General features: G+C 47.5%; 1 protein-coding gene across 1 annotated transcript in view; it reads left to right on the top strand.

Annotated features, from left to right (window-relative positions):
• Positions 1 to 4,104: 4,104 nt before the first annotated feature.
• FAM133B (family with sequence similarity 133 member B) overlaps positions 4,105 to 14,185 on the top strand; it is a 66,677-nt gene continuing 56,596 nt past the window's right edge. The window contains exons 1-3 of the mRNA XM_063921382.1: positions 4,105 to 4,274; positions 11,806 to 11,903; positions 12,264 to 12,342. Coding sequence (XP_063777452.1) covers positions 4,251 to 4,274; positions 11,806 to 11,903; positions 12,264 to 12,342 — 201 coding nt within the window. The 5' untranslated portion in view covers positions 4,105 to 4,250. The remainder of the gene's footprint in view (positions 4,275 to 11,805; positions 11,904 to 12,263; positions 12,343 to 14,185) is intronic.

Raw genomic sequence — 14,185 nt, 5'->3', positions numbered from 1 at the left:
GTGGGCAGAACTCCATCTCCCAGCATTGTCAGCAGTATTTGTCCCGGGTGTACTAAATTGGGAAGCGGATTTTCTCAGTCGGCACACCATTCAGAAAACCGAATGGGCACTACACCCAGAAGTGTTTCAGACACTGGTGAACAGATGGGGTCTACCGGAGATAGACCTTATGGCGTCTCGTCTAAACAACAAAGTTCCGAGGTACGGATCAAGAACAAGGGACCCAGGAGCAGTTCTGGTAGACGCACTGTCAGTAGAATGGAGGTATCAGCTGGCATATCTGTTCCCTCCAATATCTCTGTTACCCAGAGTAGTGAGAAAGATAAAACAGGCAAAAGGAGCAATCATTCTAATAGCTCCAGCTTGGCCAAGAAGGCATTGGTACACAGATCTGTGGAGAATGTCCGTGGAAGCACCGATACTGCTCCCTCAACGTCCAGATCTGTTAATGCAGGGTCCTTGTTGTCACAGTCATCTGGATCGCCTGTCTTTGACGGCGTGGCTGTTGAAACCTCTATCTTAGAGGCTAAAGGATTTTCAAAGCAAGTAATCCAAACCATGCTTAGAGCAAGAAAGCCTTCTTCGGCCCGTGTATATCATAGAATATGGCAAGCCTATATTCATTGGTGTTCTGGAAAAAATTACAATCCAAGAGCCTTTAAAGTAGCTAGAATTTTGGATTTTCTGCAGGCAGGATTGGATAAGGGGTTGAAGGTTGCTTCCTTGAGGGTGCAAGTCTCAGCGTTGACTGTATGGTTTCAGCAGAAGATTGCTGACCTACAGGATGTACGTACGTTTTTCCAAGGAGTAGTACATATTCAACCTCCATTTGTTCCTCCTGCAGCTCCCTGGGATTTGAATTTAGTTCTTAAATTTCTCCAGGGTCCTTTGTTTGAACCACTTGAGAGAGCGGATCTTAAGTGGTTAACGATTAAAGTTCTTTTTTTACTGGCAATGGCGTCAGCCAGAAGAGTGTCAGATTTAGGAGCATTATCATGTAAGTCTCCTTTCCTAAGTTTTTTTCCAGACAGAGCAGTTCTCAGAACGAGATCTAGTTATCTTCCAAAGGTGGTGTCAAAGTTTCACCTGAATGAAGAGATTGTAGTCCCAGCTTTTCAGGTATCGGGACTATCTGCGGGAGAAGCGTCACTGGACGTGGTCCGGTCTTTAAAAATCTATATAGATCGTACTAGTGCCATCAGGAAAACAGATTCCCTCTTCATCCTCTACGGATTCCATAGGAGAGGTTGGCCTGCTAGTAAACAGACGCTGGCGAGATGGCTCCGAGTGGTAATATCTGAAGCTTATTCTCATGCAGATCTCCCTATTCCGGCTAATGTCTCTGCACACTCTACATGTAAGGTAGGTCCTTCTTGGGCAGCACAACAGGGTGCATCAGCAGAACAGATATGTAAGGCAGCCACATGGTCTTTCATAAACACATTCATCAGACATTATGCCTTGGATACTTTTGCCTCCCATGACGCAGACTTCGGGCGAAAGGTCCTCCTGTGCAATCAGGAGCGTCCCCACCACTAAAATGGCTCTGGGAATCCCAATGTTATCCTGTGGATAATCCTGTGGACCCAGCCAGAGAAATAAACGTTATGGTAAGAACTTACCGTTGATAACGTGATTTCTCTTATGTCCACAGGTATCCACAGGGATCCCACCCGGACGCATCTGATTTGAGGATCTAGACCAGTGATTTTCAACCTTTTTAAACTCGTGGCACACTAAAACAGATTTTAAAATTGCCAAGGCACACCATCATTTTTTTTAATCAAATATAATAGATATAATAATAAATATCGACATATATTTAATATATGTTGATATTTGTTATTATTTCTCTTAAAATTAGTAGAAATAAATAGGTTTTACTTACATAAGAATATCAGTGGGAAACCTGTGCTTGGTGATGTCTCATGATGTCTCTCGGTCGAGGACGGATGGTTGACAAGCATACCCTCAAGTCCTCGTCCAATGATTGTAATAAAACACATTGTCAACCCGCCAGTAATTCCACACACCTGCCCCCAGTGTAATTTTACACACATGTCCCCATTGTAATTCGACACGTCTCTCATTGTAATTCCGCACCTGCCCCCCCAGTGTAATTATACACACGTCCCCATTGTAATTCCACATACATGCACCTCATAGTAATGCCACACACATGCCCCTCATTATATTTCCATACACCTGCCACCCCCATATTAATGCAACACCCCTGCCCCCCAGTAATACCACACACCGCCACCCCCCCATGTAATGCCCCTCACATGCCCTCATATTTCCACACACCAGCTCCCCCATTTAGTAATTCCACACACATGCCCCACTTAGTAATTCCTCACAACAGCTCCCCCCCTTACCAGCTTCCCCCCCCTTAGTAATTCCTCACAACAGATCCCCCCCTTACCAGCTCCCCCATTAGTAATACCTCACAACAGATCCCCCCCTTACCAGCTCTCCCTTTAGTAATGCCTCACAACAGCTCCCCCCTTACCAGCTCCCCCCCTTAGTAATTCCTCACCAGCTTCCCCCTTACCAGCTCCCCCCCTTAGTAATTCCACACACAAGATACCCCTTACCAGCCCCCCCCTTAGTAATTCCTCACCAGCTTCCCCCTTACCAGCTCCCCCCCCTTAGTAATTCCTCACCATCTCTCCCTTTATTAATGCCTCACATCAGCTCCCCCCTTACCAGCTCCCCCCCCTTAGTAATTCCTCACCAGCTCCCCCCTTACCAGCTTCCCCTTTAGTAATGACTCACATCAGTTCCCCCCTTACCAGCTCCCCCCCCCTTAGTAATTCCACACAAGCTCCCCCTTACCAGCTCCCCCCTTACCAGCTCCCCCCCCCCCTTAGTAATTCCACACACAAGCTCCCCCTTACCAGCTCCCCCCTTAGTTCCAAACGTGCTTTTTATATATATAATATATTGTGGTGAGGAGCGCCGGGACCTCACCACTGAGCAGAAAGCAGGGTGTGAGTGGGCGGGCGCAGCAACAACCGGACCGTGACCTTTGGTGAGTCATAGGTCACGGTCCGGCTGACTCTGCGGAATGAACTGCTGCGGGTCTGTCTGTGAGGCAGGCGGGCGGCAGCGTGAGGCGATCGGGCAGGTGCAGTGAGCGGATCCGTGCAGCGGGAGCGGGTGGCCCCAGTGACAGGTCTTACTGGTGCAGTGAGCGGGTCCGTGCGGCGGGGGCGGCTGGCGCCAGTGACAGGTTTTACTGGCGGCAGAGAGCGGGTCCGTGCGGCGGGGGCGGCTGGCGCCAGTGACAGGTCTTACTGGCGGCAGAGAGCGGGTCCGTGCGGCGGGGGTGGGCGGTGAGTGGCGGCACACCTAGCAACTGGTCGCGGCACACTAGTGTGCCGCGGCACACCAGTTGAAAAAGGCTGATCTAGACAAACACTAAAAACCTCTTCCTTCTTGTATGGAAGGGTGTGCATGTGTGTTCTTATCGCCTGTACAGGTCTCTACCTAATGTTCCTGCCTATAATCGCTGTGGAAAGAACTGATCTGACTGAGTCAGTGGGCGGGACTATATAGTGGAGGCCCCAATGCATCCTGGGAGGCCAGAAAGCTCGTGACCATTTTCGCTGTCGCTCGACAATATCCCCAATGTTATCCTGTGGATACCTGTGGACATAAGAGAAATCACGTTATCAACGGTAAGTTCTTACCATAACGTTTATATTGGTAAACCTGCAATAGGAAAGAAGTTACCTGGCGTAACTCGCAGACTGCCAATCCGTAGATTTCCTCGCTGTTGTAAAACCAAAAGTCTGAGAAAAGGCTGAGACTTGTAGTACCACACCAGTGTGGAAAGCAGGCTGCATGGGGAAGCACAGGATATTGGGGTGTCAGGGCCTGACTTTCACAGATACATTAATAATATCTATATGCATTTCTACGTATATTCCTCATCCGCAAAATCTATGAAGTCACTCGCAAAAATAAGTCAGAGGAATGTATCTGGCCTCCACTATATATACAGTTATACACTGTGCTGTACTGGTGAGGATGGGCAGTGCCGGCCTTGCTGCTGGTAACATGATTATACTGGAGAGTGTGCGTGTAATGCGCTCCGGTCCGGTAGGGGGAGCTCTGCGCTCTGCTTCCCGTCTCTCCGTCACACCTGTCTCTCTCTGTGTCCGGACTCCGGAGGCCTCGGGAGCCGGGAGACGTCTCTGTACTGCGCTCCAGGGCTGGGAGTCTCGGCGGGTGCGTGGTGCATCATGGGGAAGCGGGACAACCGAGTGGTACGTGCCTCATAGGCCTCGGGAGAAGGGTGATAGCAGCCCGTAACCCGGCTCTCACATCCCTGCTATTACTAGGAGGCTGCATGCTGTGTATATTATAACATACTGTGTGTTATATCATGTAATGCTGCTGATCAGTGCTGGGGCATCTAATACACATCCATCCGCACCATTATTATTTACCTTCTATTACTAGGAGGCTGCATGCTATGTGTATTATAACATACTGTGTGTTATATCATGTAATGCTGCTGATCAGTGCTGGGGCATCTAATACACATCCATCCGCACCATTATTATTTACCTTCTATTACTAGGGGGCTGCATGCTATGTGTATTATTATATACTGTGTGTTATATCATGTAATGCTGCTGATCAGTGCTAGGACATCTAATACACATCCATCCGCACCATTATTATTTACCTTCTATTACTAGGAGGCTGCATGCTATGTGTATCATTATATACTGTGTGTTATATCATGTAATACTGCTGATCAGTGCTAGGACATCTAATACACATCCATCCGCACCATTATTATTTACCTTCTATTACTAGGGGGCTGCATGCTATGTGTATTATTATATACTGTGTGTTATATCATGTAATGCTGCTGATCAGTGCTAGGACATCTAATACACATTCATCCGCACCATTATTATTTACCTTCTATTACTAGGAGGCTGCATGCTATGTGTATCATTATATACTGTGTGTTATATCATGTAATACTGCTGATCAGTGCTGGGGCATCTAATACACATTCATCCGCACCATTATTTCTCTATCGTCCTAGTGGATGCTGGGGTTCCTGAAAGGACCATGGGGAATAGCGGCTCCGCAGGAGACAGGGCACAAAAGTAAAGCTTTCCGATCAGGTGGTGTGCACTGGCTCCTCCCCCTATGACCCTCCTCCAGACTCCAGTTAGATTTTTGTGCCCGGCCGAGAAGGGTGCAATCTAGGTGGCTCTCCTAAAGAGCTGCTTAGAAAAAGTTTAGCTTAGGTTTTTTATTTTACAGTGAGTCCTGCTGGCAACAGGATCACTGCAACAAGGGACTGAGGGGAGAAGAAGTGAACTCACCTGCGTGCAGGATGGATTGGCTTCTTGGCTACTGGACATCAGCTCCAGAGGGACGATCACAGGTACAGCCTGGATGGTCACCGGAGCCGCGCCGCCGGCCCCCTTGCAGATGCTGAAGTAAGAAGAGGTCCAGAATCGGCGGCAGAAGACTCTTGCAGTCTTCTAAAGGTAGCGCACAGCACTGCAGCTGTGCGCCATTTTCCTCTCAGCACACTTCACACGCAGTCACTGAGGGTGCAGGGCGCTGGGGGGGGGCGCCCTGGGAGGCAAATGAAAACCTATATATTGGCTAAAAATACCTCACATATAGCCCCCAGAGGCTATATGGAGATATTTAACCCCTGCCATAATCCGTTGAAGAGCGGGAGACGAGCCCGCCGGAAAAGGGGCGGGGCCTATCTCCTCAGCACACAGCGCCATTTTCTCTCACAGAAAGGCTGGAGAGAAGGCTCCCAGGCTCTCCCCTGCACTGCACTACAGAAACAGGGTTAAAACAGAGAGGGGGGGCATAAATTGGCGATATTAGTATATATATAAAGATGCTATAAGGGAGAAACACTTATATAAGGTTGTCCCTATATATATTATAGCGTTTTTGGTGTGTGCTGGCAAACTCTCCCTCTGTCTCTCCAAAGGGCTGGTGGGTCCTGTCCTCTGTCAGAGCATTCCCGGTGTGTGTGCTGTGTGTCGGTACGTGTGTGTCGACATGTATGAGGACGATGTTGGTGAGGAGGCGGAGCAATTGCCTGTAATGGGGATGTCACTCTCTAGGGAGTCGACACCGAAATGGGTGGCTTATTGAGAGAATTACGTGAGAAGGTCAACACGCTGCAAGGTCGGTTGACGACATGAGACGGCCGACAAACAATTAGTACCGGTCCAGGCGTCTCAGAAACACCGTCAGGGGTTTTAAAAACGCCCATTTACCTCAGTCGGTCGACACAGACACGGACACTGAATCCAGTGTCGACGGTGAATAAACAAACGTATTTCTCATTAGGGCCACACGTTAAGGGCAATGAAGGAGGTGTTACATATTTCTGATACTACAAGTATCACAAAAAAGGGTATTATGTGGGAGTGAAAAAACTACCTGTAGGTTTTCCTAAATCAGATAAAATAAAATGAAGTGTGTGATGAAGCGTGGGGTTACCCCGATAGCAAATATTGGCGTTATACCCTTTCCCGCCAGAAGTTAGGGTGCGTTGGGAAACACCCCTTAGGGTGGATAAGACGCTCACACGCTTATCAAGTGGCGTTACCGTCTCCAGATACGGCCGCCCTCAAGGAGCCAGCTGATAGGAAGCTGGAAAAATATCCTAAAAAGTATATACACACATACGGTGGTTATACTGCGACCAGCGATCGCCATCAGCCTGGAGATGCAGTGCTGGGTTGGCTTGGTCGGATTCCCTGACTGAAAATATATTATTGATATAGAGCATTTAATAGGATGCATTCTATATATATGTACGCGAGATGCACAGAGGGATATTTGCACTCTGGCATCAAGATAAGTGCGTTGTCCATATCTCCCAGAAGATGTCATGGACACGACAGTGGTCAGGTGATACAGATCCCATACGGCACATGGAAGTATTGCCGTATAAAGGGAAGGAGTTAGTTGGGGTCGGTCCATCGGACCTGGGGACCACGGCAACAGCTGGGAAATCCAACCTTTTTACCCCAAGTTACATCTCAGCAGAAAAAGACACCGTCTTTTCAGCCTCAATCCTTCCGTTTCCATGAGGCAAACGGGCAAAAGGCCAGTCATATCTGCCCAGACATAGAGGTAAGGGAAGTAGACTGCAGCGGGCAGCCCCTTCCCAGGAAAGGAAGCCCTCCACCACGTTTGCCAAGTCCTCAGCATGACGCTGGGGCCGTGCAAGCGGACTCAGGTGAGGTGGGGGGGGTAGTCTCAAGAGTCTCAGCGCGCAGTGGGATCACTCGCAAGTTGACCCCTAGATCGTACAAGTATTATCCCAGGGGTACAGATTGGAGAGTCGAGACATCTTTTCCTCGCAGGTTCCTGAAGTCTGCTTTACCAACGGCTTCCTCCGACAGGGAGGCAGTATTGGAAAAGATTCACAAGCTGTATTTCCAGCAGGTGATAATCAAAGTACCCCTCCTACAACAAGGAAAAGGGTATTAGTCTTCCACACTATATTGTGGTACTGAAGCCAGACGGCTTGGTGAGACGTAGTCTAAATCTGAAATCTTTGAACACTTACATAAAAAGGTTCAAATCAAGATGGAGTCACTCAGAGCAGTGATAGCGAACCAAAAAGGGGACTATATGGTGTCCCTGGACATCAAGGATTACCTCCATGTCCAAATTTGTCCTTCTCAACAAGGATACCTCTGGTTCGTGGTACAGAACTGTCAATATCAGTTTCAGGCGCTGCCGTTGAAGTATCCACGGCACCCCGGGCCTTTACCAGGGTAATGGCCGAAAAGATGATTCTTCAAAGAAAAAAGGCATCTTAATTATCCCTTACTTGGACGATATCCTGAAAAGGGCAAGTTCAAGAGAACAGTTGGACGTCGGAAGAGCACTATCTAAAGTAGTTCTACGACAGCACGAGTGGATTTTAAATATTCCAAATATCGCAGCCGTTTTCCGACGATACGTCTGCTGTTCCTAGGAATAATTCTGGGCATAGTCCAGAAAAAGGTTTTCTCCTGGAGGAGAAAGCCAGGGAGTTATCCGAACTAGTCAGAAACCTCCTAAAACCAGACCAGGTATCAGTGCATCAATGCACAGGAGTCCTGGGAAAAATGGTGGCTTCTTACGAAGCGATTCCATTCGGCAGATCTCACGCAAAAAAAAAAAAAAAAATTTTTTAGGGGGATTTGCGGGAAGAATGGTCCGGATCGCATCTTCAGATGCATCAGCGGATAATCCTGTCTCCAAGGACAAGGGTGTCTCTTCTGTGGGGGCTGCAGAGTGCTCATCTTCTAGAGGGCAGCACGTTCAGCATTCAGGACTGTGTTCTGGTGACCACGGATGCCAGCCTGAGAGGCTGGGGAGCAGTCACACAGGGAAGAAATTTCCACGGAAGTGTGGTAAAGTCTGGAGACTTCTCTCCACATGAATATACTGGAGCTAAGGGCAATTTACAATGCTCTGAGCCTAGGAAGACCTCTGCTTCAAAGTCAACCGGTGCTGATCCAGTAGGACATCATCATACCAGTCGCCCACGTTAACAGACGGGGCGACACAAGAAGCAGGAGGGCAATGATAGCAAGGATTTTTCGCTGGGCGAAAAATCATGTGATAACACTGTCAGCAGTGTTCATTCCGGGAGTGGACAACTGGGAAGATTTCCTCAGCATGTATGAATTCCACCCGGAAAAGTGGGAACTTAATCTGGAAGTTTCCACATGATTGTAAACCGTTGGGAAAGACCAAAGGTGGTCATGATGGCGTCCCACATGAAGCGCCAGGTCAAGAGACACTCGGGCAATAGCTGGGACGCTCTGGTAACACCGTGGGTGTACCAGTCGGTGTATGTGTTCCATCCTCTGCCTTTCATACCCAGTGTAATAAGAACTATACTCGTGGCTCCGGTTTGGCCAAGAAGGACTTGGTACCCGGAACTTCAAGAGATACTAAGAAGGGTCTTGATTCAGCAAGAATCATGTCTGTTCCAAGATTTACCGCAGCTGCGTTGACGCCAGGGCGGGTGAACGCCGGATCCTAAGGGAAAAAGGCATTCCGGAAGAGGTCACCCCTACCCTGGTCAGAGCCAGGAAGGAGGTGACCGCACAACATTATCACCGCTTAGGTGAAAATATGTTCCATGGTGTGAGGCCAGGAAGGCTCCACGGAAGAATTTCAACTAGGTTAATTCCTACATTTCCTGCAAACAGGAGTGTCTATGGGTCTCAAATTGGGGTCCATTAAGGTTCAAATTTCGACTTGTCGATTTTCTTCCAGAAAAGAAATTGGCTTCAGTTCCTGAAGTCCAGAAGTTTGTTAAGGGAGTACTGCATATACAACCCCCTTTTGATGTCTCCAGTGGCACTGGGAGATCTCAACGTAGTTTTGGGATTCCTAAAATCACATTGGTTTAAAACAACTCAAATCTGTGGATTTGATATATCTCACATGGAAAGTGGCCATGCTGTTGGTCCTGGCCGCGGCCAGGCGAGTGTCAGATTTGACGGCTTTGACTCACATAGCCATATCTGATTGTCCATTCGGACAGAGCAAAGCTGCGGACTCGTCCCCAGTTTCTCCTTAAGGTGGTGTCAGCGTTTCACCTGAACCAGCTTATTGTGGTACCTGCTGCTACTAGGGACTTGGAGGACTCCAAGTTGCTGGATGTTGTCAGGGCCCTGAAAATATAGTTTCCAGGTCGGCTGGAGTCAGGAAATCTGACTTGCTGTTTATCCTGTATGCACCCAACAAGCTGGGTGCTCCTGCTTTTAAGCAGTCGATTGCTCGTTGGATTGGTAGCACAATTCAACTTGCACATTCTGTGGCAGGCCTGCCACAGCCTAAATCTGTTAAAGCCCATTCCACAAGGACGGTGGGCTCATCTTGGGCGGCTGCCCGAGGGGTCTCGGCATTACAACTCTGCCGAGCAGCTACGTGGTCGGGGGAGAACACGTTTGTAAAATTCTACAAATTTGATACCCTGGCAAAAGAGGACCTGGAGTTCTCTCATTCGGTGCTGCAGAGTCATCCGCACTCTCCCGCCCGTTTGGGAGCTTTGGTATAATCCCCATGGTCCTTTCAGGAACCCCAGCATCCACTAGGACGATAGAGAAAATAAGAATTTACTTACCGATAATTCTATTTCTCGGAGTCCGTAGTGGATGCTGGGCGCCCATCCCAAGTGCGGATTATCTGCAATACTTGTACATAGTTATTGCTAACTAAATCGGGTTATTGTTATTGTGAGCCATCTTTTCAGAGGCTCCCCTGTTATCATACTGTTAACTGGGTTCAGATCACAGGTTGTACAGTGTGATTGGTGTGGCTGGTATGAGTCTTACCCGGGATTCAAAATTCCTCCCTTATTGTGTACGCTCGTCCGGGCACAGTATCTAACTGGAGTCTGGAGGAGGGTCATAGGGGGAGGAGCCAGTGCACACCACCTGATCGGAAAGCTTTACTTTTGTGCCCTGTCTCCTGCGGAGCCGCTATTCCCCATGGTCCTTTCAGGAACCCCAGCATCCACTACGGACTCCGAGAAATAGAATTATCGGTAAGTAAATTCTTATTTATTTACCTTCTATTACTAGGAGGCTGCATGCTATGTGTATCATTATATACTGTGTGTTATATCATGTAATACTGCTGATCAGTGCTGGGGCATCTAATACACATCCATCCGCACCATTTTTATTTACCTTCTATTACTAGGAGGCTGCATGCTGTGTGTATTATTATATACTGTGTGTTATATCATGTAATGCTGCTGATCAGTGCTGGGGCATCTAATACACATCCATCCGCACCATTATTATTTACCTTCTATTACTAGGGGGCTGCATGCTATGTGTATTATTATATACTGTGTGTTATATCATGTAATGCTGCTGATCATTGCTGGGGCATCTAATACACATCCATCCGCACCATTATTATTTACCTTCTATTACTAGGGGGCTGCATGCTATGTGTATTATTATATACTGTGTGTTATATCATGTAATGCTGCTGATCATTGCTGGGGCATCTAATAAACATCCAGCCGCACCATTATTATTTACCTTCTATTACTAGGAGTCTGCATGCTATGTGTATTATAACATACTGTGTGTTATATCATGTAATGCTGCTGATCATTGCTGGGACATCTAATACACGTCCAGCTGCACCATTATTTACCTTCTATTACTAGGAGGCTGCATGCTATGTGTATTATTATATACTGTGTGTTATATCATGTAATGCTGCTGATCATTGCTGGGGCATCTAATACACATCCACCCGTAGCATTATTCCACTACTAGGAGGCTGCATGCTATGTGTTTTATTACATACTGTGTGTTATATCATGTAATGCTCCTGATCATTACAATTCATTTTTTTTACATCTTTTTGGATAATACTTTGAAGGCAATATTGCTCTTCCTATGTTACATTTTTCTTCAAGCTGCTGTTGATGAGTTACAGTCTGCCGTGTGTTATGTAAATACTGTGGCAATCACAGTCGCATGACATATGACGTTCTGAGCAAAGTGACTTTGAGCTGCTCATCTGCTTGCCAGATCCCCCACCCATCTAACCTTCTTTCCTCTGCTAACATAGAAGCTGACTCTGACATTATGCGGCTTTTTCCTTGGGAACGGGCTTGAGTTGTTTGCGACACCTGACTACACGCCATCGGCCTGGTCATCTGTGCTGTCAGATGCAGAGAGCAATGTAGTCATGTCTGCCTTCTGGGTGGAAACCCCTAGCCAAAGGTCATTGTTTATTCTGCTTTCCTCATAGGCATACATGAACCCCATCGCCATGGCCCGGGCAAGAGGACCCTCTTCTTCTGGCGGTCCAACCATACAGGATTATCTGAGCAGACCTAGGCCTACTTGGTGAGCTGTCCTTTCATATAGTGCTGAAATGATACTACTAATATCGGGTGGTCTTCAGCATGCCGGCGGTCGGGCTCCCGCCGACCAGCATACCTGCGCCGGGAGCCCGACAGCCGGCATACCGACACTTATTCTCCCTCGTGGGGGTCCACGACCCCCCTGGAGGGAGAATAAAATAGTGCAAGGGGCTCATTTGCGCTCGCCACACAGTCGGTAAGCCGGCGGTCGTGCTCCCGGCGCCGGTATGCTGGTCGCCGGGAGCCCGACCGCCGGCATATCGTAGTGAACCCCTAATATCACCAGTATTCCCATAATAAGGATATCACAAGTAATTGGTGTCTTTCACCATGTCTTCCTCAGGGAGGAAGTGAAAGAACAGCTAGAAAAGAAGAAGAAAGGATCTCGGGCACTGGCCGAGTTTGAGGAAAAGATGAATGAGGTTTGTGTCCTTTGTCCAGACACAAAATGATCATGGTTTAGCCTTGTTCTACATGAGTATTATTATTATTTATTATTACATATGTATTGCATGCAGTTTTACACCGCACTGTGCACTCATTTCTTCAGGCACCTTGTCCAGATGAGCTCCCTATATTATGTTTTTGTTTCCAGAAAGCAAGTACCTAACCTGGGTATGCAACATATCTAAGGGTGTGTACACACGGTGAGATCCTTGCTATGCCCGATTTTCACTTGCGATTTCCCTTGAACTCCCTGGAGCCCAGATAGCACAGATTTTGACGAATTTTTCTTGAGATATGGACTATGGGGTCAATTCTATTCGGCAACTAAAGAATAGCGCCGGGAATTAGCTCCCGACGCTATTCAATTCTGCTACTAGTTGCCCGCAATTGTCGGGAATTCTTCTCTCATCCCCGGGGGATGAGAGAATAAACCCGACAAAAGTGCTGCCTCGCGGCCGGCGCGAGGCTGATTCTGTCGGGAATCAGCCTCGCGCCGGGTAGTTAAGTCGGAGAATGCCCGTTCTCCCGACAAAACTACCTGTTAAGTCGGCGAGAACGGGACATCGCCGACTTAACTTTAGCTGAATTGAATAGCGTCGGGAGCTAATTCCCGGCGCTATTCTTTAGTTGCCGAATAGAATTGACCCCTATGTGTGCTTACGATTTTGGCTTATGTGAGATGTCATTGACATTTGAGATGAACTAGATCAGGGCTGGCCAAACCGGTCCTCGAGATCTACCAACAGTTCATGTTTTCCAGGCCTCCTGGAGATCTGTAGAATTGTCAGTTAGGAATTAATGCAGCACATTTTAATTAGTAATGACTACACCTGTGCACTAGCTAGGTGGTCTGGAAAATGTGAACTGTTGGTAGATCTCGAGGACTGGTTTGGCCAGCCCTGAACTAGATAGTACACCGATCTAGCAAGGATTGACTTGCCTGCATAATCTATCTTTTCTTGCGATGCCGACCTGGCGGGACCGCGCATCGGGATCGCAAGGTGACTTTCACCTTGCGATCTGCACTAACTTTTCTTGCGATTTTGACTATATAGTCAAAATCGAAAAGAAAATATCTCACCGTGTGTACACACCCTAACTGCCAGTAGGATCTCCAGCAAGCTTTTCAGTCTGTGTATTTAACCACTGAGCACTTTTTTTTTTAAATATATATTTATTGAGAAGGGAACATGTAATAAAATACAAGTCATATGTCACAATGTTTGCGAGAATACATCAATTACTGCGGTGTACAGAGGTTATCAATCAAAAAGCTGAACCAAAACTTTAGTCAGTATAGGCAAGGTTAAGAGGACAATCAACCATATACATATCAAACGGGGGAATGCAATAACAGTTGACAGATTTAGAAGGGTAGTGAGCCTTGAATGAGAGATTCCGTATTATACCACGTTGTTAACCTAACTACTCTGCGCACATATTCCCTGGTAGCAGTTGGCAGCGTATGTAAGTAGGGTAACCAAATGGCAAAAAATTTGGGGGCGCGGGACTCCGCATCCAGGGAACAATCAACCCAGTCCATTTGATAGAGATACGTTAAACGTGGTAGCATGAGGGAAAGGGGTATCGGCTCCGAATGTATCCATTGGGATAGAATAGTTTTCTTTGCTGCAGTGGCCACACGAGCCAACAGTAATTTCACCCCTTTGGAATGTGGGGGATCCTGAGTCTGCACGGAGTTCCAGAAAGCCCAGGCCATAGTGATATTAAAGGAGATGCGAAGTTCCATATTAATATAGGTTTGGACTGCCATCCAAAATGACTGTACTACCGGGCATGCCCAGAGACAATGGATAA

This window comes from Pseudophryne corroboree, chromosome 5 (genome assembly GCF_028390025.1).
Source record: "Pseudophryne corroboree isolate aPseCor3 chromosome 5, aPseCor3.hap2, whole genome shotgun sequence".
Taxonomy (NCBI): Eukaryota; Metazoa; Chordata; class Amphibia; order Anura; family Myobatrachidae; genus Pseudophryne; species Pseudophryne corroboree.
This window is presented reverse-complemented; position numbering and strand designations above follow the sequence as displayed.